Source organism: Erpetoichthys calabaricus, chromosome 2 (assembly GCF_900747795.2).
Source record: "Erpetoichthys calabaricus chromosome 2, fErpCal1.3, whole genome shotgun sequence".
In the NCBI taxonomy this organism is placed as follows: domain Eukaryota; kingdom Metazoa; phylum Chordata; class Cladistia; order Polypteriformes; family Polypteridae; genus Erpetoichthys; species Erpetoichthys calabaricus.
The window spans coordinates 95,536,074-95,563,958 of record NC_041395.2 but is presented as its reverse complement, the minus strand read 5'-3'; the positions used below and the strand labels follow the sequence as shown (position 1 = coordinate 95,563,958).

At 39.3% G+C, this 27,885-nt stretch overlaps 1 protein-coding gene across 1 annotated transcript in view; it reads left to right on the top strand.

Moving 5' to 3' along the window:
- Positions 1-27,885, top strand: part of LOC114645301 (Golgi-specific brefeldin A-resistance guanine nucleotide exchange factor 1-like) — a 243,866-nt gene that overhangs the window by 44,247 nt on the left and 171,734 nt on the right. The window contains 5 exon segments of the mRNA XM_051922496.1: positions 6-124; positions 8,158-8,266; positions 11,829-11,889; positions 24,253-24,310; positions 25,955-26,123. Coding sequence (XP_051778456.1) covers positions 6-124; positions 8,158-8,266; positions 11,829-11,889; positions 24,253-24,310; positions 25,955-26,123 — 516 coding nt within the window.

Here is a 27,885-nt window from a genome sequence, read left to right as displayed (position 1 = left end):
GATAGTTTCTAGTTGCAAAGGAGCAGCACAAGTGATTAATAAAGTGACTAAGGCTGTGACACATGCCACTTTTGTTGGGACAGACCCAGCCATTGATGAGATTGTTCTTATGAATATTCTTCAGGTATAGTGCTTTTTTTTATATTGTCGCTCCTTACTTTCTTTGGTTCTCTTGATTTGATTTAGAGAGGAAGGAAGATATTTATAACCATAAAAGAACCTGTTAAAATACTTGTTGCATGACCTTTTATTGTCAGGCAAACATCTCTTTCCATGTGTTTTGAAGATTAGTCATTTGTAAGTAAAATGTCCTTAGTAGATTAGATCTACAATACTGTCACAGACATTTAAAACAGAAACTATAATCAACCTGATTAGCGTAATGTTACAAGGTGCATCATGTAAAAATTTAATGAACAGTCAGCCTTATTGTGGATTATGCTTAATTAGTGCTTGATTATACTGTGAATTCTTAATTAGTACTTTGTGAACACTTGGAAATTGATGCAATAGTGTATTGTATTGAGAGATTAACTTATTTACATGGAATAGAATGGAATCCTGAATCTGAATGTTACCATAGAAAAAGGTGTTTTTTTGGGGCATGGTGGTGGTTTTCAATAGTTATAAAGAATCCCTTAACTAAGTTAACATCAGTAACTCTGTTTTTCATATTAGGGTTTTTTTTTTTCCTAAGAAGCCAACTTTGCTAAAAATACTGAATTGTGCCAGGGCTTCCACAACCCTAAAGTGAAGAAACCAGTTTCAGATAACAGACTGTGTCATTAATATTTACATGTTTCACTTACACATGTTCCCACATGTTCATAAAAACCATATGGAAATTGATAAATGTCAAATCTCCTTGAAAACAGTTGAAAATTATTGAATATGAAACATGATGCTATTTGTTTCTGTACGTATTTCAGTTGACGAAGTAAACTATATATTGAACTATTGTTCAGATAAATAAAAAAAACAGCATTGTGTTCATAGATGGGTAGAGCTATGGCACGAGCTAGCAGAGCCTGTCTGCATCCTGCATGACTCAGACACTTCCACTTCTAGCGATTTAAGATGTTGTGGTTCTGTTATTTTCAATATTACTTAATGTCGCGTATGGCAAAATTTTATACATTGATCAAAAACAAAAATTGAAAACTTCTGAAAGAATTTTTTTATTCTTGGTATATACACTACTCAGAAAAATTTAAGGGAACACTTAAATCATCACTGTCAAACACTACGTCAGTTAAGCTTCAGGGATATCAATCTGTCCCTTTGGGAAGCATACAGTAAGTGATTGTGAAACAACTTCACCTGCTTTGGTGCAAATGAAAGTGACAAACAGGTGCACTGGAGAGGCAACAGCAAGACAATCTCCTAAAAGGGAATGGTATGGCAGGTCGCGGCCATAGACAGTTGCTCTCTCCTTATCCTTCCTGATCGATTCTTCTCTAGTTTTGCATGTTGCCAGTGTCCTGGGGCCTCATGTATAAACGGTGTGAACGCACAAAAATGTTGCGTACGATCGTTTCCACACTCAAATAGTGATGTATAAAACCTAAACTTGGCATAAAGCCATGCACATTTTCACGGTAGCTCCAACCCTGGTGTACGCAAGTTCTCCACTCAGTTTTGCAAACTGGTGGTACCCAGCATCAAAGCAGTGCTACTGTTCCTGTGTGGTTACCCTTTTTTTTTTCTAGATCCCACATCCCTGACGCGGTTTTATCATATACACTGAAACTAACTGCATATTGTTTATTAGTTTAAGGCATCTGATTGTAATTGACCTGTAACAATGTAATGGTCCAGGGAATAGCCAAAGTATTCCAAATACCATAGCTGCTTTAGCATTGTGACACTCATTGCACCTTCATTTTCTTCTTTCAGCTGCTCCTGTTAGGGGTTGCCACAGCGGATCATCTTTTTCCGTATTACTTTCACTGCACCACTCGGAGTATCACTATATCTGTAGATCACAGATCTACATCAGCGGATCGGAAAGAGAATTATCGGTATATAGCATCAAGCACATGCTGTCTATTGTCACACAGCAAACGCTTCAAAGCCTTTCCTGTATGGACCTTGCGGTTCAGAAACAGTTTCATCCCAAGAACTATAAACATACTCAAATCAGTCCATCAAGTGCTCCTTGTACAACTGTTTGTACAATTACCTCACTGTAAACTTGCACTACAGTTACAATATTGCACAACCTGAGCCACTTTATAAAGCGTGTACAGTTGAACCTCGGGTGACGAACGTCTCGGAACACGTACAAATCGGGTTACGACCAAAAAGTTTGCCAAACTTTTGCATCTGTTCACAACCACACACTCGGGTGATAAACAAGCCAGTTTCCTTTCCGGTTCGTACGTGCTGATGATTTCTGCACGTGTTCAGTCTCTCCCTGTGCATTCGCTGTGAACTCTGTGTGCTCTATTACGTTTCCCTTCTGGTTCATATGCGCCAGTGATTTACGTACGTGTTCAGTCTCTCCCTGTACAGTACATTGTTCTCGGTCAGACATGCATCGTGCAGATGGATTTTACCTCAAAACTGTAATCTCCTTTCCACCCAGCTTCCTGCTCACTTCCTTCATGCCAGAACTCGACTCATACAAGGTTAGTTTTCTTAGTTGTTTATAGTTTTTATATAAATTAAGGATTTTTCAAATGTTCATTTTTTCCCCTGTGCTTAAAACTCGTTAAAAAAAGTGTTTACAGTGAGCGGTTCATAAGGCTGTAGCGTCAACTCTTGCAATGCTAGTTTTCTCTGTTCAAGGTTTTCTCAGTGTTATTCAATGTTTTTATATTTAGATTACTATTGCACTGTGTATTCTATGGTATAATTAACTATTTTTGTGCTTAAAAATCTTTAAAAAAATATATTTACATACAGTTCATATGGGCTGAAACGGATTAATTGTATTTACATACAATCCTATGGGGGAAATTGCTTCGGGTCACGACCAAATCGGGTTGCGACCAGAGTTTTTGAACGAATTACGGTCGTGACCGGAGGTTCCACTGTATTTACATATGATGATGATATCATTTTTAAGATGAAATGCAGCAAAATATATTTGTTATATTATACAGATAAATCTTCAGCTTCATTTAAATAATCTATATTGTTAATAATTAAACATGTGAGGACACGGTGCCGCAGCGCCAGCAAGGATCTGGCGCTCCGTTCACGGATTGTTCCTACCTCGTGCTGTATTCTTGCTGGTGCTGGCTCGACACTGGAAGGATAGATGGGTAGAATAATTAAACACGTACTACGAAGATATTTCAATGTTCCTTAAAAGTTTTGAAGAATCGGCGTTCTAAGCTTACAGATGACTTAACATCTATTACCCAATCACCACACAATTAGCTCTGTATTTGGAGAAAGCAAAGTAAGGACAAGAATTGGGGGTTAGTACGTTTGAAAGAGACAGTACTGCTACAATAAAGTATTTAATTGAAAGTTGCGCATCGCGCAGCAAGCATCTTGCGTGAGACATGAACAACCACTGCGCCACCGTGTTCCCATGTTTAATAACATGCTTTAACTCCTATCATCATGAAAATTATATCATGTATACATCTCAGTATTTTAATTACTCAGAGAGCTGTAATATTACAAATGTAATGGATTCTGTGTCCTGTTGGAGGAAGAGAAAGCCTGGAAGCACGTAGTGATTCACACACACACAGAGCACATGGAAGATCAAATACAAAACAAAGCATTTAACGTGCTACTTTAGTTACGATAGGATTTGAGTAACTAGTAAATTAAACGATTTTAAGATGAAGTTTATGATGTTCTACTTTAATAACAAAATGAACTACGTGATTAAAGTGGAAATTTTAAGATTAAAGTTGGCATTTTGTGCTTTTTTCCTCACTGTGTGCCTTTTTTTTTTTTTTTCTCTGTACCCTAATAAGCTTTTATATGACACCCAGACGGTGGGCTACGACTCGCCTTTTCATGACGACTTTGATATGTGACAACTTTTTTATTTCGGGCACTGTGCGACTTTGTGAACTTGAGCTTTTGAGTTTCTCCAACACGCTATGTCACTCGATCAACTTCCTTTTGTTGTTTATACCACTGTTTAAACCAACAAATAGTACGTTTTTCCTTGCCTCCACTTGGTATTCGCTGAAATTCTTCTATTTTCTCTCGTGCTTTTGCCATTGTCTTTTCACAGAAGGCTGAGCTTAAGGACTATTTATGTTGATTTGCATATTCAAGGAGGCGTAATTCTGGGAGGAGTTGGGGCGGGACAGCAGGTGCGTGCACATGCATTACTTTTCACGCTGACTGGGATTTATGTAGCAGAAGAACGTGGAAATTGGTGTTCGCACAGATTTATGCATCTGGATTTTTTTGTGCATACGAACATTTCCGCTTTTGTGCTTACGCCATGTTATAGTGTGAGTTCTACTCACAGCGTTATACATGAGGCCCCTGGTCACTACTGGTAGCATGAGGCGATACCTGCAGCCAATTCAGATGTCGTTCAGCTCCTCCAGGATGGCACATCTATAGGTACCATCGCAAGAAAGTTCCCTGGGTCTCCCAGAGCAGTCTCAAGAGCCTGAAGGAGATGCCAGGAGATGGACTGTTGCATAATGAATGCTTGACAAGGCTGTAGAAGGGCATCCAAACCAGCAGCAGGACCGGTATCTGCTCCTTTGTGCGAGGAGGAACAGGAGGAGCACTTCCAGAGCCCTACAAAATGACTTCTAGCTGGCTACTAGTGTTTGTTTCTGACCAAACTGTTAAAACAGATCCATGAGTGCCCGACGTCCTGTAGTGGGACCTGTACTCTGTGTCCATCACCATGCAACTCAATTGGCATTCGCCAGAGAACACAATTGGTAGCTCCGTCATTGGTGCCCTGTTGTCTTTACAGATGAGAGCAGATTCACACAGAGAACATGTGACTGACGTGAAAGAGTCTGGAGATGCTGTCGTGAATGTTGTACAACCCACATCATCGCCCACCATGACCAGTTTAGCGTGGGTTAGGGATGGTCTGGGGGGCATATCCTTGGAGGGTTGCACAGACCTCCACATGCTAGGCAACGGTATCCTGAAGAAATTCTCAGAGCTATTGTCAGAACTTATGCTGGTGCAGTGGACTCTGGGTTTGTCTTGGTGCAGGGCAATACCCAGCCTCATGTGGCTGGAGTGTGTAGGCAGTTTCTGTTCGTTTTCAAATAATATTGCATTAGTGTGATGATGTTTTCTGATTGGTACTATTCAGGTCATAAAATTATTTCTTCAAAATATCACATAGCTATTAATAGCTTTCCTTTTGTGCCCGGTGCTGCGTTGACATCATGGACCACAAGGCGTGAGCTTATTCAGTGCGAGCAGGAGCACACGGGTGGCCAGTTGCTGTGTGCTATAATATGCTTGACCTGGCGGCGATGAACGCACATGTACTATGCAAGGCATTCATAGGGGCCAGTGAGAAAAGAAGAGTGTTCTTTGCTCACTTTGCAGAGGAACTTCGTCGTTGCTTCCTACAAGAAAAGGTGATGGAAAAAGAAAAAGAGGATGCAACATCGACAATCTTCTTTTCCAAGACCGCTGCTTCCCTTCTTTTCCAAGACCGCTGCCTCCCCCAGGAAAGCAAACTCAGTCAGTGTCAGGCGCCCCTTCAATGTACTAGTAACCACCGCACAAAGAGAAGTGTATACATACAACAGGTACACATATCATAAATTTAGGGAAGACAGGCCTTGCGTGTGTGTGAACTGTTAACATTTGAACCTGACGATTGTATATAGCATGGAACTGACCTTTCTGTACTGTTCTTTCCTCTACATGTCCTGGAGTAGAAAAGAAGCATCCCCATGCACCCAAAAGTGGACACTGGCAAGATCGAAAAAAAAAATGCGGTCACTGATTACAAGCGCAAGAAGGCATGTGAATGAATATGAATAATGTTGCATCAGTGCCACAATGTTTTCCGAAATGTACTATACAGGTCATAAAATGAATTATTCCAAATATCATATATACCCATATACGCATCAGATCTTGTATCGTGATCATGACTGACAGAATAAAAGAAAAAAAAATGCTAACTTTTTCAAGTACTATAAATTTACATCAGCTGTTTCAGACGCAAATCAAATGTATGTTTTTATTGTATAATATTAACAATAAGAGCAGCTCACTACTCAAAATGGTAAATTTGCGCATCTCCCAGGACCAATCCCACGGCCTCATGATTACAAGTCAGCCGTTTTTACCGTTACACCACAGAAGCTGTTGTATTGCACTTGCACCTTTTGTGAAAGTGTTTATTTGATATTTAGACTTCAGCCTTTGTACATTATACAGTTCATGTCTACATTTCGTCATTTATTACTAAAACATGAAAAACGTTTCTGTTTTAACGATGTGTTTACATAGATTGTTGTAGACCTGGAACACTAGTATTTCACCTCTAAAACTCCACCACTTCATTCCAAGATAATCAAGGCTTTAGTTGGGGGAACTTCTTATCTGTTCTGTGGCGTTGGGGGTGGAGGAGGGGGAGGAATGGCATAGCAGGCTGCTTGCTGCTTTTGCTTATCAACACAAAAGACGGTGACGGAGAGGTGCGAAGGGATTTAAGGTGGGCCAGATTTGCAAGTTTTTCGTAGGCTTTGGTAATGGTAGTGTTAATTAACTTGGTGTTAGACAGTGATAATTTAAGTGTTCCCTTAATTTGTTTGAGCAGTAGATTTATTTTAAAGTTGTAATTTGTTACAGTAGTTGTGTCTCTCTTTTTTGACTGTCCATTTTGTAAATTTTACCTAAATATTATATGGTTTTATATGTAGCAGATTTAATGTGTCCACTGCTTTTTAGACTACGGTTTCCCTTTACGTGATTAGGGCTTACTTGTGTGATTTTTTTTTTTTTTTTTTTTTGGTAGCAGGAAGATTTTACACACATTGAATGCACTTGTCACCATTGGCCAAATAAATGACTAAACTTTGTTAATGGGAATTTCCACTTTTCTGATCCTTACATACCTATAAGTGCTAGCTGTTCTCTTTGCCAACTTCATCTCCTTTGCTGTAGAGGTTGTCCACTCCTACAAGTACTTGAGGGTCCACATTAAAGAAAGTTTGGACTGGTCCCAGAACACAAAGGAACTATGTAAGAATGGACAGAGCATGCTGTTTTTTCCTTGTGAGACTGTTCCTTTACTGTGGGAAGTGACATCCTTCACATCTTCTATAACTCTGATGGCCAATGCGATTGTAGGTTTTTTTTTTTTTAATTCTGTGGTGTGCTACATTGGTAACATCAATTCAAGAGAGCCCCAAAAACCTGAGTGCCATTATGGAGAATTGTGCACATTCTATTTCTGACAAACTAATACAGAGTATTTTCAGCCAACAAATTATTCAGCATTAGTGTGTCAAGCAATGCTTCTGATGCATCTTCATACCAACAGCAATACATATGCATAATGCTTCACTGTGACAGTGACAAACAAGTCAGAATTATTATTATTATTATTTAATTTTATTGCTTTGTAGTCATTCTGGTGTGTGTTCAGTTCAAAGTGTGTGTATATTTATTTATTTACCTTTTTATGTACATATTTAAACAGATTTTGTAAAAAGCCAAATTTCTCTTTGGGGGCAAGTAAAGTTAAATCTAACTAATGATCTAACATTTACTCTAGCTGCCCATATACCTTTCTCTCAGTATGCCAGAAAACACTTCTAAGAGTAGAAAGCCCATTAATATCACTGTATGGCTTGTGAGTGGCAACCAAAGTGCACATTTCTGTAATAATTACAAATGTAAAAACCTGTGAAAGTGGGGATTCCAAGGACAGTACAATAAAGAGTGACCAGTTGCACTTTGACATTAGGGTGAAGTCCATGCTTTATACACCAGCAGTTCATTTTGTCAATTTGTGTTTAGCACCAAGGGCAAACCTAATTTGTTTAAAGATTTTGGATTATGTTTTGTAGTGCTCAAATCCTCTATTGTCTGTAATGTATATTTGCATAAAAAGTTTACATTTATAAATCTAGTTTTTAAGCTTAATAATCTAGTGGGATGAATATTAATATTCTAAATTATGATAGACAGTAATTTTAATTTTTGACCTTGATTTTATGCCTGAAATTCTAGATTTTGAAAACACTGCTGCTCATTCCAGTTGGAGTCTATCTCACCAATGAATCAGTATGTGATATTATAAAATGTTGCTTCCAGATGTGCTTTGACATGAGTTTAAGTGGTAAGTGTAAATGTGTTTTGGGTGAAATTTGTGTTCTAACTGTAATATTTAATTATCAATTTGTCTTGTTTTTTGGCACACAGTTCATAACATTTAACTTGATTTCAAACTTAGTGGTAATGTGGTAAAATAACTGAAAATATCCACTGCTATCTTAGGAAAGGAAGCTAAATAACACCAAACCTGACAAATAGGTAATCAGAGTAGATTTAAAGTCAGAGAAGGAGGTCACATTTTGTTAATGTGCAATGAAACTGCACAGTTACAAACTAAAAGACCACCAAAGATACTACCATTCCACATTATTTGAAGAATTTATTGTCATTGAGTAGGAATAACATAGTCTTGCATTTTAATGTGATTTAATGGGTAATTTAAATATCAAGTGCAAACTGTTAGCAGCATGCCATACTATAGAACTGATGTAAATATTTTATATGGAGTAGGCCTGTCTTGATACATGCTCATGGTTGTGCTGTTCCATGAGAAAATAATTTTTGTATTTATTCTGCTTCATTCTGACAATTTTGGTGGGCCTTAGATCATTGTCAAAATTGAGTTTTTATGATTTACATGTAATAATCATTGTTTTATTATTTTTAATGATAAACAAGGAAATGCCAGTAAATTGTATTAATAGGAGTTGTCCTCCCAGGAATCACTAGAATAGATTGTCTTGAAGCCGTTTTGGAGGCATGCAATATTATTATTATGTGAGAAACTTCATATACTGGTATTTTGATGTTATTAGGTAAACATGCTATTTAAGGTGGCATTACAAAATCTCCTGCAATTTTTCAGGTAAGATTTAGTAATCACAAAGGCTATGGTTGTAGCTTTGTAAGTATTTTAAATCAAAGGGCAACTGTCCCCAAATTAAACATTTTCCCATAAAACACAAGGGCAGGTGCAAAAAAAGTTCCAAAGTTACACAAAATGTAAGTAATAATATGTATAACTGTTAATCTTGTACTATAACTTAGCTTAGCACTCCAACTCCATTATTTTTTTGTATTCTTTTTTTAAATCACTTCTGACTGTGTACTGTACAGTATGTGCTCCTGTTTGTAAATTGTAATGCTTCATTGTGTGAACAGCTACTGCAAATCCTCCAGAAAAGACTAAGGGATAGCACCACCACCAAAACGGTCCATAACTATTGAATGGGCTAATGTACAAACCACTGCAAATTGGAAATGAGCGAAACATTTCTTTAAACTTGTTCCCTCACCAGTTCAACCAGTATTTGTCACTGCACACATCTCACTTTTAAATTCACATTGACATCAGCTTGGAGAGCTGACAATTCGAAATCTGGTGACTTGTTAGCAGCTGCCTATCTTAATTGTAGATTGGTTATTTTGGGTCCCTGGCTTAAATCCAAGTCAATGTAATGCAGACACAGCAACACTAGATTAGAATTTAACATTTTTCACATAGTAAAATATATGTGGTAACGATTTGGTCCTCAATCTGAAACCCTCTGACTTTCACTGACTTAAATGAAACTTTTGGGTTTTTTTTTCTTTTTTTGTTGATCAATATATCAGAGAGATGCAGAAAGTAGACAAGAGTACAAGGAGATAAGGCGCAAGGTGAAGAGAGAGGTGGTGAAGGCTAAAGAAAAGACATATGATGAATTGTATGAGAGGTTGGACACTAAGGAGGGAGAAAAGAACCTGTACCAATTGGCTAGACAGAGGGACCGAGCTGGGAAAGATGTGCAGTAGGTTAGGGTGATAAAGGATAAAGATGGAAACGTACTCACAAGCGAGGAGAGTGTGTTGAGCAGATGGAAAGAGTACTTTGAGAGGCTGATGAATGAAGAGAACGAGAGAGAGAAGAGGTTGGATGATGTGGAGATAGTGAATCAGAAAGTGCAACAGATTAGCAAGGAAGAAGTAAGGACAGCTATGAAGAGGATGAAAAATGGAAAGGCAATTGGTCTAGATGACATACCTATAGAAGCATGGCGGTGTTTAGGAGAGATGGCAGTGGAGTTTTTAACCAGATAGTTTAATGGAATGTTGGAAAGTGTGATGATGCATGAGGAGTGGAAAAGAAGTGTATTGCTGCCGATATTTAAGAATAAGGGGGATGTGCAGGACTGCAGTAACAAAAGGGGAATAAGATTGATGAGCCATAGCATGAAGTTATGGGAAAGAGTAGTGAAAGCTAGGTTAAGAAGTGTGGTGATGATTAGTGAGCAGCAGTATGGTTTCATGCCAAGAAAGACCACCACAGATGCAATGTTTGCACTGAGGATGTTGATGGATGAGTTTAGAGAAGGCCAGAAGGAGTTGCATTGCATCTTTGTGGACCTGGAGAAAGCATATGACAGGGTGCCTCGAGAGGAGCTGTGATATTGTATGAGAAGTCGGGAGTGGCAGAGAAATACGTAAGAGTTGTACAGGATATGTACGAGGGAAGTGTTACCGTGGTAAGGTCTGCTGTGGGAGTGACGAATACAATTTGCAATGGTGATGGACAGGTTGACAGACGAGATTAGACAGGAGTCCCCATGGACTATGATGTTTGCTGATGACATTGTAATCTGTAGCGATAGTAGGGAGCAGGTTGAGGAGACCCCAGAGAGGTGGAGATATGCTCTAGAGAGGAGAGGAATGAAGGTCAGTAGGAACAAGACAGATACATGTGTGTAAATGAGAGCGAGGTCAGTGGAATGTTGAGGATGCAGGGAGTAGAGTTGGCAAAAGTGGATGAGTTTAAATACTTCCAACAGTACAGAGTAATGGGGATTGTGGAAGAGAGGTGAAAAAGAGAGTGCAGGCAGGGTGGAATGGGTGGAGAAGAGTGTCAGGAGTAATTTGTGACAGGCGGGTATCAGCAAGAGTGAAAGGGAAGGTCTACAGGATGGTAGTGAGGCCAGCTTTGTTATATGGGTTGGAGACGGTGGCATTGACCAGAAAGCGGGAGACAGAGCTGGAGGTAGCAAGAGTTAAAGATGCTAAGATTTGCACTTGGTGTAATGAGGATGGATGGGATTAGAAATGAGGACATTAGAGGGTCAGCTCAAGTTGGACGGTTGGGAGACAAAGTCAGAGAGGCGAGATTACGTTGGTTTGGACATGTGCAGAGGAGAGATGCTGGGTATATTGGGAGAAGAATGCTAAGGATAGAGCTGCCAGGGAAGAGGAAAGCCTAAGCGAAGGTTTATGGATGTGTTGTGAGATGACATTCAACTGATGGGTGTAACAGAACAAGATGCTGAGGACAGAAAGATATGGAAGAAGATGATCCGCTGTGGCAACCCCTAACGGGAGCAGCCGAAAAAAGAAGTTGATCAATATATTGTTTATTGGTTTTATTTTGACAATGTTTTTTAATGTAAAAGAAAGGTAATTGAATGTTTGATTATTGATGAGAATAAATACATTTCATTGTTCAAGTAAGGTAAAATGTTTGGGAATTTTGCAAAATGCTTCTAAATTCAGTCACTGAAGATAAAAATTGCCAATTAAAAGCAAATTATGTAATGTAGTTTATTATTAAATATACCTGTCTATGTATTCCTGTGATGCTTGTTTTTTTCTTTCTGCAGCATTACTGAGGAAGTCTTGTGAGCAAACATTAGTAGACATGGTGCGACATCTTTTCTCAAGGTAGGACAAACCTATTTCAATTGAGATGGGGCTCAGTATTATGGACTTAAATTGATATTGCAATAATTTCAAACCAGTATGCATTATTAGATAATCCATGTCGTAAAGACACCTTAAAAGATTGAAGATCAGCACCGTATAGACATATATATGTGTGTTCTGTTTTCTCACAATAACAATATTAAATTATTATTATTAGCAAAGGAATGTTTTTTTCCCTAAAATGAAATATTTTTTGAATAGCTGAATCGCAAACATTTCAAACATGTTTTTTTCAAATCATCTTTACTTTCTGTTTTTGTTGAATGTATTGCATTCAATGCCTTGCCCACTTTGCTGCCATTTTTGTTTGTGAGTCAATAAACATTGCGTGTGCTCTCTCTCTCTCTCTCTCTCTCTCTCTCTCTCTCTCTCTCTCTCTTTTATAAAAGGATAGAAAAACCCTTAATTACCATTTAAATCACAGATCATAATACATGTACATGTGTATATTGTACATATTCCTTTGAGGTTTATGTCAATTTTACTGCCTCTTTCAATCATAACAATGAAGTAACATTTCTGTATTAAAATTTTGCATTATGAAATCACATAGATTTTTATTTCATTAATAGATATTTTATTATCCTATTACTAAAGTTAATATGGTTATATATTTGACTTCCTCCAATTATCTTACTTAGCGCTCACCAGGACAACATTTTAAAATGTTAATGCAATATGAATGTGCTACATATTGAATAACAATTATTTTCATTGTATTAGAGGTGGGTCCCCTGGAATGTGGTGTATTGATAGTCATCAGAGGCAGAGAGATTCTGGTCAGTGAGTCAGTCACCTAAAGCACAGAAGGTTCTTCAGTATCTAATCCCCTTATTGCCTGCTCTCTAAATATAAAGAAATCTAGTTCTTCAGTCTGACATTTTTTTACCATTGTATGTGGTCTAAATAAATAATGAAACAGAAAATTTAAACTACACCAGATGATGGGCAAAATACAACATCTTTACATTGCTTTTGACCGCTCAAGTTAAAACAGTTTTGAAAAAATAAGTAGTTTTTGAAACAGAATTACAAAACAAAGCAATTAACAGAACCCGTAGTAAAATAATTTACATTTATTTCTAAAGGCATGTGGAGCTCATAAAGCGTGAAGAAAAAGCTGACACATACCGTGTCTGAATATGTGAATGAACACTTGCTAGATAAGTGATATTATAACTAAAGATAATGATAAGCATGATAAACTTTAAGTAGTCAACTAATATTTTAGAACTTTTTTTTTTTTAACTCTATACAGTGCATCCGGAAAGTATTCACAGCGTATCACTTTTTCCACATTTTGTTATGTTACAGCTTTATTCCAAAATGGATTAAATTCATTTTTTTCCTCAGAATTCTGCACACAACACCCTATAATGACAACGTGAAAAAAGTCTGGGCTGTGGCTGGGCCACTCAAGGACATTCACAGAGTTGTCCTGAAGCCACTCCTTTGAAATCTTGGCTGTGTGCTTAGGGTCGTTGTCCTTCTGAAAGATGAACCGTAGCCGCAGTCTGAGGTCAAGAGCGCTCTGGAGCAGGTTTTCATCCAGGATGTCTCTGTACATTGCTGCAGTCATCTTTCCCTTTATCCTGACTATTCTCCCAGTTCCTGCCGCTGAAAAACATCCCCACAGCATGATGCTGCCACCACCATGCTTCTCTGTAGGGATGGTGCCAGGTTTCCCCCAAACGTGATGCCTGGCATTCACACCAAAGAGTTCAATCTTTGTCTCATCAGACCAGAGAATTGTCTTTCTCATGGTCTGAGAGTCCTTCTGGTGCCTTTTGGCAAACTCCAGGCAGGCTGCCATGTGCCTTTTACTAAGGAGTGGCTTCCGTCTGGCCACTCTACCATACAGGCCTGATTGGTGGATTGCTGCAGAGATGGTTGTCCTTCTGGAAGGTTCTTCTCTCTCCACAGAGGACCTCTGGAGCTCTGACAGAGTGACCATCGGGTTCCTGGTCACCTCCCTGACTAAGGCCCTTTTCCCCCAATCGCTCAGTTTAGATGGCCGGCCAGCTCTAGGAAGAGTCCTGGTGGTTTCGAACTTCTTCCACTTACGGATGATGGAGGCCACTGTGCTCATTGGGACCTTCAAAGCAGCAGAAATTTTTCTGTAGCCTTCCCCAGATTTGTGCCTCGAGACAATCCTGTCTTGGAGGTCTACAGACAATTCCTTTGACTTCATGCTTGGTTTGTGCTCTGACATGAACTGTCAACTGTGGGACCTTATATAGACAGGTGTGTGCCTTTCCAAATCATGTCCAACCAACTGAATTTACCACAGGTGGACTCCAATTAAGCTGCAGAAACATCTCAAGGATGATCAGGAGAAACAGAATGAACCTGAGCTGAATTTTGAGCTTCATGGCAAAGGCTGTGAATACTTACGTACATGTGCTTTCTCAATGTTTTTATTTTTAATAAATTTGCAAAAATCTCAAGTAAACTTTTTTCACGTTATCATTATGGGGTGTTGTGTATAGAATTCTGAGGAAAAAAATGAATTTAATCCATTTTGGAATAAGGCTGTAACATAACAAAATGTGGAAAAAGTGATATGCTGTGAATAATTTCCGGATGCACTGTATATACTTACTCTTTGATCATTGACGCAAAAACATGGTGAAACTCTACAAGTTAAACATTGCAATGTGGCAAACTGCTGTTTTTTAAAGTGGCAAGACATAAAGTATGGTAAGTACTAAACAACAAAATAAAACTAAATGGAATGAGAACACAACACTGTTACTTTAAATCATTCTGGGCAGACCTTCTCACAGTCATACTGAAGACCAATTCACTAGCTGTAGGACAAAGTGTACATTGTCCATTCTGCTATGCTTTTGTTGTACATCAGGCCTGTTAACACTAGAATTACCAGAGCCTACGAAAAGACTCATCAATCTGACCCACCTTAAATCCATTCGCACTTCTCCGTCTGTGTCTTTTGTCCTGTAAATATGCCGATAATGACAAGCAGCCTGGTATCCCATCCCCCCACCGCTGCAGAACGTGCACAATGTTCTCCCAGCTCATGCGTTGATTGATTATCTAGGAGTGAAGTGCTGGAGTTTTAGAGTGGAAATAATAGATCGTTATTTGGAACACATGCATTTCATGTGTGATCCGTTTCTACAATAATCTGTGTAAACACATTGTTAAAACAGAAACGTTTTTCATATTTTAGTAGTAAATGACAAAATGTTGGCATAAACTATATAATATATGAAGCCTGAAGTACAAAGATCAAATAAACACTTTCACAAAGGTTCAAGGACAATACAATAGCTTCTGTGGCGTAGCGGTAAGATTTGCTGATTTGTAATCAAGAGTCCCTGGTTCGATCCCAACTGCCTCCTATATTTACTGTTTTCAGTAGTGAGCTGCTCTTATTGTTAATATTATACAGTATACACGTACATTTGGTTTGCATCTGTAACAGACAGTGTATATTTATAGGACTTGTAAAAGTTACCTTTTTTTTTCACTTTTATTCTCTGTCACGATTACGATACATACTGCCTCCTTAATGATCTGACGCTGTTAGTTTTTATTTGAAACTGGGAGTAACTGTAGATGTGAGTGGTGTTTTGAGACGATGGCACTGGACATTCTCTGATCTGGAGGGATAAAAGCCGACACACAAATGCTGGTGAATCTGCCTTCTTCGTATCTCACCGTCACTTGATTTTTTTTTAATTCAGTTTTATTGAGTGTTCCTGCTCACACTGAATTAGTATGCACCTTATGATCTATGATGTCAAAAAAAAAAAAAAAACCGGAAACATAGGTATATATGATATTTTATGACCTGTATGGTACATTTCAGAAAACATTATGGCACGGATGCAACATTATTCATATTCATTCTCATAACATCTTGCGGTTGTAATCGGTGACTGCGTGTTTTCCTCACCAGCGATCTTCCCAGTCTCCACGTTGCTGTATGGTGCTGTTTCTTTTGTACTCCAGGACATGCAGAGGAAAGAATAGTACAGAGAGGTCAGTTCAGTGCTATATGCAATCATCAGATTCAAATGTTAACAGTTCACACACACACACAAGGACCATCCTTCCTACATTTACGACGTGTACCTGTTGCAATGCGCACACTTCTCTCAATGCTGTGGTTCCTATTATATTGAAAGGGCACCTGACACTGACTCAGTTTACTTTCCTGGGGAAAGCGGCTGTCTTGGAACAGAAGCTTGTTGATGTTGCATCCTCCTTTCCTTTTTCTATCACCTTTTCTAGTAAGATGCGACGATGAAGTTCCTCTGCAAGGTGAGCCATGAACACTCTTTTCTCAGTGGCCCTCGTGCATGCCTTGCAAAGTTACATGTGCATTGATCGCCGCCAGGTCAAGCTTGTTATAGCACACAGCAAATGGCCACCTGCGTGTTCCTTCTCGCACTGAATAAGCTTATGCCTTCTGTTGTACGATGTCAACGCAGCACGGAGAAAAAAAGAAAGAGACAAGTATATGGGATATTGGGCATAAATTTATTGTACTTGTAAAAGTTAGCTTTTTTCAGTTTTATTCTCTCAATTACGATCACTTTAATGTTCCATCCATGCCACAATGTTTTCTGAAATGTACTATACTTTTCATAAAATGAATAATTCCAAATATCATATATACTTGTGTCTCTGGGGTTTTTTTTTTTTTGACATCATAGATCATAAGGTGCATACTAATTCAGCATGAGCAGGAATACTCAATAAAACTAAATAAAACAAAATAAAGTGACAGTGAGATACGAAGAAGGCAGATTCACCAGCATTTGTGTATCAGCTTTTATTCCTCCAGATCAGAGAACGTCCAGTTCCATTGCCTCAAAACACCACTCACATCTACAGTTACTCCCAGTTTCAAATAAAAACTAACAGCGTCAGATCCCAAGGGCGGTAGTATATATCGTTATCGTGACTGAGAGAATAAAAGTGGAAGAAAAACGGTAACTTTACAAGTCCTATAAATGTACACCGTCTGTTACAGATGCAAACCAAATGTATGTGTGTAGTGTATAATATTAACAATAAGAGCAGCTCACTACTGAAAATGGCAAATATAGGAGGCAGTTGGGATCGAACCGGGAACTCTTGATTACAAGTCAGCAATTCCTACCGCTACACCACAGAATTTGTTGTGTCGTCCTTGAACCTTTTGTAAAAGTGTTTATTTGACCTTTGGACTTCAGGCTTCACACATTATATAGTTTATGTCAACATTTTGTCATTTACTACTAAAATATGAAAAACGTTTTTCTTTTAACAATGTGTTTACACAGATTATTGTAGAAACGGAACACACATGAAATGCATGTTCCAAATAACGATCTATTATTTCCACTCTAAAACTCCAGCACTTCAGTCCCAGATAATCAATCAAGGCATGAGCTGGGAGAACTTTGTGCACGTTCTACGGCGGTGGGGGGATGGGATACCAGGCTGCTTGTCTTTATTGGCACATTTACAGGACAAAAGATGCTGACGGAGAAGTGGGAATGGATTTAAAGGTGGGCCGGATCTGTGAGTTTTTTCGTAGGCTCTGGTAATTCTAATGTTAAGAAAGCAGATTTAACAGGGATATAGGCATCCAGCTGCACAAAATCCCCACTTACATTCCAAACTATGTGATTGAACTCTAGCTTGTACCAGGATCTGCCTGGACTTCATCTGATAAAAAAGTGTAAATAAGAGGTGATCCAATATCTATCCAGAGGTTCCTCTGCAGGTGCAAAATGGACTTGAGCAAGGACAAAGATTATAATTCAAGTGATGACAACTAAGATGGACAGAAGAACCCACCAATTGGAAGATACTGATTTTTGTAACTGGAAGTGACTTTAATTCAATTAGGAGAAGGTTCATTCCTTTAAAATCACATGCACCCATCACTCGAGTTGGAAGAAGAATCTTTGTCTCTGGGATATTTTCTGGGTAATCGTTGAACTCCAGGGGATTCTCTCAGGGCTCCCCCTCTGGGATTCTCTTGGCGGTTGGGGGGGTGGGGGGCTCTCCAAAATGCCTGAAAACATCTGAATCCTGATGTCTGAACTGAAAAGCTATGAGCCTCTTGCTTGGAGAGCCGAATTTGACAAAATCTTTGTGAACCAGAAGCTGAGACTCTTCAAGCCAAAGCTGTGTGCCAGTACTCTGACAATGCTGACAAACTGTGACTTCAAGAAGGGAACTTCTAAACTCATGGGCCAAAATTAATAAAGCCTTTTTCCCCTATGAAGTGTTCTGGCAAAATACGGCAGAAGGCAAGCTGAGAAAGCAGCAGCACAGCACTGACAAGGGTCATGCAGCAAAGAGAATGAGTGCACTGTAACACATGAAGAATCTTCCACTTTAACTCAGAGCAACAACAAAGCAACAACTCCACACATCATCGGACATCATCTATAAAGACTTGGTATCGTAAAACTGTCTTTGACAAGCTAAAGAAGAACTCTAAATACCAGTAAATAGCCAGCCTACATGTTATGTTTGTCTAGTCTCTGTGTCCAGTCTTATATGTCAACATATATGCATTTATCATAGTTCTATAATCCTTGTGTTTATCAATAAATTGTATTTTTCTTAAAATGAGTGTGCAGACTCATTTAAAAGTAACATTGGTAGCAGAGGATGGCTGGTAATTACAATATACATCTTGTTGGTGATGAATAAAGATCACATGAACGCTGGAAAAATGAACTTGAAATTTGGAGATGAGTGACAGACTTGGAAAAGAAGAAGAAGCAACCTCCTGTTGTGGGAGGCTTGCTTATGGATTGAGCAAGAGATCTGGTGCTAGAAATGCTTGCAGAAAACTTTAACAAGAACACTGCTATGGATAACTGAATCCAAACACTTGATGAGGTATTTTTGATGGAGGAAAAGGACCTAATTTATGAAGCATATTCATCATTTGTGATGTGTGAAGGTATGGTTACGAATGGGGGATTACATCATTGAGATCGAACAACTGTAATATGTGGTATCTCCACTTAATTGATTACTTCACACATTTTATTGCAATATGCATTGTGACTTCAAAGAAACCTGATACTGTAAAACATTTTATTCACTCTTGGATAAATGTTCATGGACCAACAAAGAAAATATATAGTGACAAGTAATGAGTGAATATTCTGTGCAAAATGCATTGAAGTCAATTGGAAAGGAGGAATGGAACTAGTTGTGAGTGGTTTATAATGGTGCCGTGGTGTTTCGATTATCAATGAGGGCTAAGGAAGCATAAGCCAACTATGCTGGGCAAATTATTCTGGCCAAAAATTAGATTTGAGCTGTGAGGCAGTAGTACTAACCACTGTGCCACACTATGCCTCAAACAATAAGACACAGATGAAACAATAACCACAAATGAAATAACAAATGTCTAGATACTAGTAATATGTAAATTACATATACATCGTTGCACTCAGAGTTCCAGTCTCGCATGGGACTGGCACATTCCATTATTTGAACTTGTGTCTCAGTGCACAGCTGGAAGGTCTCTTATGTTTCTGTTCTCTGATATTTTCCATAAATGCCTTGTAAACAGTAATAAATCTTTCCTTGTTTCCCAGTATTGAATGTGCTTTCTTTCTCTGGAAGGAAGGGCTCCTTTTGTGGCTTGTTTTGGATCTGGCTACAGACACATGGTTAAATGCAAATTAGCCATGTGGCACTGGCTGTATATCTGGTGGAAGTATAAGTATCCACCATAAGTCTTGTCTTGTAATGTCTGATCGTACTTGCTTTAATGAATCCGTAGTTAGTGTCTATCTTGTATCTACCTTAATGTGCCACAAGCATTCCAAACAAAACTGATTGTGCTGCAAAGACACATTTTTCCTTATTTTACCCCTCTGCTCCAAAGTTTAAAATTACAAATCTAACAATTCAAATGTGTTTAAATTGCACATAGCAGACTTTCATTGAAGGGTATCTGCATACATTTCAATCAAACTCTGTAGACCGTGAATGAAAAGTGTAATTTCATCTTGAATAAAAAGTGCAATTTCTACATGGTAGAACGTATGTGAATATCCTGAAATTTAAACTTTGCAATATGAACTTTAATCACATTTGAATTGTAATTTATAAACTGTGGAGCAGAGTGGTAAATCAAAGTGAAAACTGTCTTTGTTTCAAACATTATGGAGGGCACTATATATATTTAACAGCTATGATAAACAGATAGTTACAGATTGATATATGTATATATTATGTATATACAGTGCATATGTTAATGTGTATTATCTATTTACTAAGAAAATGGAACACGGTACTGTAACTTTTTTTTTGTTTTTGTTTTTTAACCAGTCTCATACAACATCAAGCACCAGGTTCTTGTGTCCAATCTTGTTCACACACGTCTCCTGTATCTGTTTCGTATTTCATAGCCGCTATATTGTTATTAAAGTAAGTGCATCATGGCCTTTAAACACCTTGAGCTTAAAAGGAGGTGTGAGGAACAGCATGGCAGATCGGTCTTCAAACAGCATTCTTTCCTTTACCACATTCCCCCTTGAAGATTTGGGGGTTAAGCAGTGTTTCCCGAGGTTAACAGCAGATCACACTCCTTTTCTTAAAGAGAATAAATGTTTTTTTCAAGGATCATTAAACAACTGTTTATGTTGGTGTGTCAGTTTGTTGTTCTGCCGGAGGTGGGAGTTGAAGCTACTTCTGACAGGGGGCTCTGCCAGACGTTCTCCGCAGACCCTCACAACACGTTTGGGCCTACCAGGCCTGACTGGCATCCTTCCCCACCATCGAAGCCAATTCACCACCAGGTTGTGATCAGTTGACAGCTCTGCCCCTCTCTTCTCCCGAGTGTCCAAGACATGTGGCCTCAAATCCGACGACACGACCACAAAGTCGATCATCGAACTGAGGCCTAGGGTGTCCTGGTGCCAAGTGCACATATGAACACCCCTATGCTTGAACATGGTGTTTGTTATGGACAATCCGTGACGAGCACAGAAGTCCAATAACAAAACACCACTCGGGTTCAGATCGGGGGGGGGGGGGGCATTCCTCCCAATCACGCCCTTCCAGGTCTCACTGTCATTGCCCACGTGAGCATTGAAGTCTCCCAGCAGTACGAGGGAGTCCCCAGAAGGTATGCCCTCTAGCACCTCCTCCAGGGACTCCAAAAAGGGTGGGTACTCCGAACTGCTGCTCAGTGCATATGCACAAACAGTTAGGACCCGTCTCCCCACCCGAAGGCGGATGGAGGCTACCCTCTCATCCACAGGGGTAAACCCCAATGTACAGGCTCCAAGTCGGGGGGCAATAAGTATGCCCACACCCGCTTGGCACCTCTCAACGGGGGCAACTCCAGAGTGGTACAGAGTCCAGCCCCTCTCAAGGAGATTGGTTCCAGAGTCCAAGCTGTGCATCAAGGTGAGCACGACTATATTTTGCCGGAACCTCTCAACCTCGCGCACAAGCTCAGGCTCCTTCCCCTTCAGAGAGGTGACATTCCACATCCCAAGAGCCAGCTTCTGTAGCCGAGGATCGGACTGCCAAGGTTCACGCCTTCAGCCACCACCCAACTCGCACTGCACCGACCTCTTTTGCCCCTCCCACAGGTGGTGAGCCCATGGGAAGGGGGACCCGCATTGCCTCTTCGGGCTGTGCCTGGCCGAGCCCCATGGGTGCAAGCCCGGCCGTCAGGCACCTGCCATCGAGCCCCACCTCCAGGCCTGGCTCCAGAGGGGGGCCCCGGTGACCCACGTCCGGGCGAGGGAAAACGCTGTCCAAATTTTTTATTCGTCATAGGAGGTTGTGTTGAACGGCACTTTGTCTCATCCCTCACCTAGGACCAGTTTGCCTTGGGTGGCCCTACCAGGGGCATAAAGCCCCGGACAACAGAGCTCCTAGGATCATTGGGACACGCAAACCCCTCCACCACGATAAGGTGATAAGTGTTCATAACTTTTATGGACAGAATTTCTAGGCGCAGCCAGGGTGTTGAGGGGGTCTGGTTTGGTAGACTCAGGATTGGGTCACTGCTTTTTGCAGATGATGTTGTCTTGTTTGCTTCATCAGGCCGTGATCTTCAGCTCTCTCTGGATCGGTTCGCAGCTGAGTGATGCGGGCTCTGCATCGGTCTGTCATGGTGAAAAAGGAGCTGAGCCGTAAGGCAAAGCTCTCAATTTACCAGTCAATCTATGTTCCTACCCTCACCTATGGTCATGAGCTATGGGTAGTGACCGAAAGAACGAGATCGTGAATACAAGCGGCTGAAATGAGTTTCCTCCACAGGGTGTCTGGGCTCTACCTTAAAGATAGGGTGAGAAGCTCAGTCATCCGGGCGGGGCTCAGAGTAGAGCCACTGCTCCTCTGCATCGAGAGGAGTCAGATGAGGTGGCTCGGGCATCTGATCAGGATGCCTCCTGGATGCCTTCCTGGTGAGGTGTTCCGAGCACGTGCAACCGGGAGGAGGTCCCGGGGAAGACCCAGGAACGCCTCGGGATTCTCCCGGAAGGGCTAGAAGAAATGGCCGGGGAGAGAAGTCTGGGTATCTCTGCTCAAGCTGCTGCCCCTGCGACCCGACCTTGGATAAGCGGAAGAGGATGGATGGATGGATGGGTTTAACAGTGACATAGAAGCTGTTACTGAGGAAGTAGAGAATGTTCAGTGACTTTTAATAAACACACTGTTTGCACTGAAACCAGATCAAACTTAAATACGCTGACATAGTGGAAACTAACATAAAGCAGAGGTTCTTGGACAGACAGAAAAAGCTATAGGAAGATATGGAAGGTGGTACAATCTGCACTATGCTTGGCCTGATTGGCTTTCTGGGACAGCCAGCTCAGGTGATTCACTAAGAACTGTCAGTCAGTCAGTGATTATTCAACCCGCTATATCCTAACACAGGTTCACGGGGGTCTGCTGGTGCCAATCCCAGCCAACACGGCGCAAGGCAGGAACAAATCCCAGGCAGGGCACCAGCCCACCGCAGGGCACACACACACACCAAGCACACACTAGGAACAATTTAGGACCTCCAAATTAGAAACTTTGCTAAACAAAACCTTCCCAATTTTCCTCACCTCCCACCTACCTCTATTCCATAAAAAATATTGATCAGTCTTTAGGTCTCAGACAGCATTTGTGTAATATATAAAAACATTTTAAAAGTCTCTCCATTTTAAAGATCCCAGAGTAGAGTGGGAAAAGGATCTCTCGCTCAACATTTCAGAATAGGAGTGGAAGATAGCGCATTGCATTCAAGTTCCAGCCTCACTGGGTCACATGTTTTGGGCCTGCACCAAATTAACATCATTTTGGACCAAAATTTTTAAATGCCTTTCAGACAACCTTGGAGTCAGAATCCCTCCATTAACAGCTGTGTTTGGTGTACTCCCAGATGGACTTAAAGTGGAGAAGGACAAACAAACTGTAATTGCCTTTACTTCACTATTGGCACCATAGACTTATCTTGCACAACTGGAAGAATCCTAACTCGCCTCTTTTAAGTCAGTGGGTAACTGAAATTGAAAATTGGAAAAAAATCTAATTCTCTCTCAGAGGATCGGTACAAAACGTTTCAAAACCTGGCAGCATCTAATCAATAAGATTTTAGAATAAGTATTTAAATCGAGGAAGCGATTTGTCTTCCCTTTTATATTCGATTTAAATTTATTTATTTATTTTTCCTACTATTAAAGTTTTACTTTCTTGGCCTATCTCTCTTTCTCATGGGTGGGGGTTAATTTGATTTGAACCTAGTTTTGTAAAACTTGACTTGCTTGTATGGAATGTTTTTTGGTTTGAATAAATTCAATAATGTTAAAATAAAAAATTAAATAAATGAATAAATAAACTGAAGCACACAGCAGCAACACATTGCTGAAACCTTGCCCAGAGTCCATCCCTTCTTCTTAAAGACGGAAATGGAGTAAACACTTTTGAATTTGTTTTTCAGCTTTGCAAATATCATTTGGGCTCCGTAGGGTCGTAAGGGTTTTTATGCCTGTACAGACTTCTGATTGTGAATATTATAAACGTTCTGAAGTCACATCTAAACTGTTTTATATATAAAGAAACACTGGAAGTATTGTACAACTGGACACATGTTTATGATGCTGTAATTAACTTTGACCCTGAATCTGCCCTTTCTTCACTTTTGTTCCACTGTCCACCAAAATGTCTCTACTCATTACTGACTGGCTTTTAACCTACAGAAACTACATAGTGACTGATGATAGTATTCAGTTTAACACAGAATTTTCAGATATTACAAGTATTTTGAAAACTTGGAGTTGTATTTTTGTATTTCAATTTGTTTGAAATTTTTTATTTCAGGTTGTCTTATTTTGAAGAGCGAGAAGCCAGAAGCTGTTACAGAGCCAAGAAGGATACGGTAAAAAGGAAAAATCTTCTGTTTGGAATGATATTGACTTTGCTATCTGTACTGTTTGACAGCATTAGTCAGAGCAGAGGTTTGGCCATTGTACAGTGCCCCTGAAGCAACTGCAAGTTAAGGGCTTTGCTCAAAGGCCCAGCGGAGTAGGATCTGTTTATGCAGTAACAGAGATTCGAACTGGCAAACTTGCAGATATCAGTGCAGATCCTTAGCCTCACAGCCACCACTCCGGTTTGTTGTTGTTGGTGGTGGTGAAGTGATTCACTTTAATTCTTTTTTGTAAAAATTAAAAAAAAAAAAAAAAAAAAAAAAAAGTCACAATAAGGATTCGCACCCCTAACTTATTGTGTTATCCTTCCCACTTAATCACCAATCAGATTGCTTATAGGGTCTGGACACACACACAGAAAGCAGCATTTTATTATACAGTAGGTGAAGGTAAATCTTTGGGTAGGAACGGGGGTTTTTGTGACTTATAGTAATATCTCAGTTAATGAATCCTCTGAGAATGAAGCTACTTTATAATGGAATGAGCATAAGCCTTTGTGTATTTTAGGCTTATGACATTCAAGTACCTGTTAGTCAAAGCACTGTGGTGTTGTTGCACAGCCTCCCTACGTGGAAAGGTTTTTGTTCATTGTTAATATCATTTGTACTAGTAGGCCACAATCTTACTATATGTGAGTGCTTAGATATTTCATGTTTACTGCAGTTGTTATAATAATATAGTATGTAACAAAGCTATCTTTTAAAAACTAAAATTTACATTACGAAGAGAGTGGAAGCTGGAGGAAAAAAAATGCTTTGTAGGAGAATCAATAGGTTTAGCACCTGGCCGTGGAAGAAGCTTGTACACAGCAGGGAAGGGGAGCATGAACAAAAAGCACTTACCTGCAAGCACTCATGGGGAGTTTGTTCTGGTTTGAATTGGCTAATGTTGTCAGGAAAAGTGTGTTAAATAGAAATGGATGGCAATTTCAGAATGGCTGCAAAATGAGCACCCCAACCACTCACCTGGTGGTGGTCCTTAAAGTATATATCCTTATTTTCCCCAAATGATACATAACCTCTGATAAGTTTCTTATAATGAGCAAAAATCCTGAAATACATCTGTGTTAACTGTTGTATTACTGTGTCCTGTATGAGTCCAATATCAGACAAGTGTGTTGTATTTGAAATAAAAGTTGTATTACTGTGAAAATTAAACACTGTAATTAGCATTTAATTGGAACTTTGCTTGCTTAACACATACATAAAGAATAAGTTTAATTATACTAACGTTACCTCCAGTATAATCTTTAGTATTTCTTCTTGTTCTTCTTCTTTTGGTTGCTCCCGTTAAGGGTTGCCTCAGCGGATCATCTTGTTCCATATCTTAAACTTTAGTATTTCTTAAAGCTTGGAAATTGACCCACTGACATTCAGTAAAAAACTAAATCCCTTAACAATGTCTATACATATTGAGTTGTGGCCACATTCTTTTTGAAAGAGTTAAATTAGGTCTTTTTGTTGATAGTCTACTAATTGGTATAGCACTTTGATTGGTCATTTGTAAAACGTGAGTGTTTTTATTAGTGTTTATCAGACTGTTTTGGAAAATACAAAGGTAGTCATGTGCTTAACCTAGACTATTATGTTTAGATGGAAAATCAAAGAAACAAGAATGTCCATTCAACTTCAGTGGAATCGATTCCAGAATATAAAGAACAACGAGGATCAATTATGGGTCACTCGGATATAATCTTTCCAGATAATGTGGGTGATGTAAACCCCAGTGGAGTGGAAAGTATCCAGTTAACACAGAGGGAAGGTATGTGACAAAATAGCTTCCTTCAAATTGAAATTAAAAGACTCTTAGCAACAATTTCTAATTCACGGTTTTAAAATACTGTTCGTATTCTTTGCATCATTATTTTCCCTCTAATGTATCTAACAGTTTGGATAATCAGCCATAAGCATATCCTGTTTATTATATTTCTTGGTTATGGCAAACAGCTTTGGGGGAAAAAACATTTTTGACTGGTAAAATTCTGTACAGAGTTTGGGTGTTTTATTGATTATTAAAAAAAAACAAAGTCTATAGCCAATATATGATACTTTATCAAGGACCTCTAGATGAACACATTTTTTTTTGGTTTTTGTTGTTTTTTTTTCATATCTTTGCATACTTCTATTTGAATGAACAAAGTTATTGCCTGTTACGGTTAATAACTGGTTGTACCAACACCTTTAGCTACAAGGACTTCACCCAGGTACACAGTATTTTAAACAATGTTTATAACACACATGAATAGGTTTGCAGAAATTTCAACTAATACAGTGGGGGGAAATAAGTATTTGATCCCCTGCTGAATTTGTACGTTTGCTCACTTATAAAGAAATGAACAGTCTCTAATTTTTATGGTAGTTTCATTTTAATGGAGAGAGACAGTATATCAACCAAAAATCAGGAAGAAACACATTACATAAAAGTTATAAATTGATTTGCATGTCATTGAGAGAAATAAGTATTTGATCCCCTACAACCCAGCCAGAATTCTGGCTCCCACAGACTGGCTGGACACACTGATTACAATCAATTACAGATATTCCTGATCTCAACTAGTTAACTAGTTATGTGCATAAAACACACGTGTCGATAGAATCGATTTCCTCAATTCCAACCTCTCCACCACCATGAGCAAGACCAAAGGGCTGTCAAAGGACGTCAGAGACACGATTGTAGACCTGCAAAAGGCTGGAATGGGCTACAAGACTATCAGCTAGAAGCTTGGTGAGTAGGTGACAACTGTTGGTGCGATTATTCAGAAATGGAAGAAATATAAAATGATAATCAATAGCCTTCAGTCTGGAGCTCTATGCAAGATCTTGCCTCAGGAATGAAGGATGATCATGAGAAAGGCGATTGATCAGCCCAAAACTACACAGGAGGAGCTTCTTAATGATCTGATGGCAGTTGGGACCACAGTTACCAAGAACACCATTGTTAACATACTTCACCGTAATGGATTGAAATATTGCAGCGCCCATAAGGTTCCCCTGCTCAAGAAGGCACATGTATAGGCCTGGATGTTCACTGGCACTCTTAAGATTCACTTATTAATCTAGATTGCCTGGTCACATTTTCTGAGAAGTCATGGATAAAATGAATGAATGAATATTTGGATAGAAGCTAAACTTTGTCTCTTTACTCTTTGTGTCCTCTGTACACAGAGTGCCAGTTACACCTTATACTTTTACTTTAGATACTAGACTTTTAATATCTTTACTGGTAAAGAAGCATTGACAGTTTTAGAAAATGTAAATTTGCATATGTGTGTGTGTGTGTGTGTGTGTATATATATATATATATATATATATATATATATATATATACAGTCATATGAAAAAGTTTGGGAACCCCAGTTAATTCTTTGGATTTTTGTTTATCATTGGCTGAGCTTTCAAAGTAGCAACTTCCTTTTAATATATGACATGCCTTATGGAAACAGTAGTATTTCAGCAGTGACATTAAGTTTATTGGATTAACAGAAAATATGCAATATGCATCATAACAAGGTGCATAAATTTGG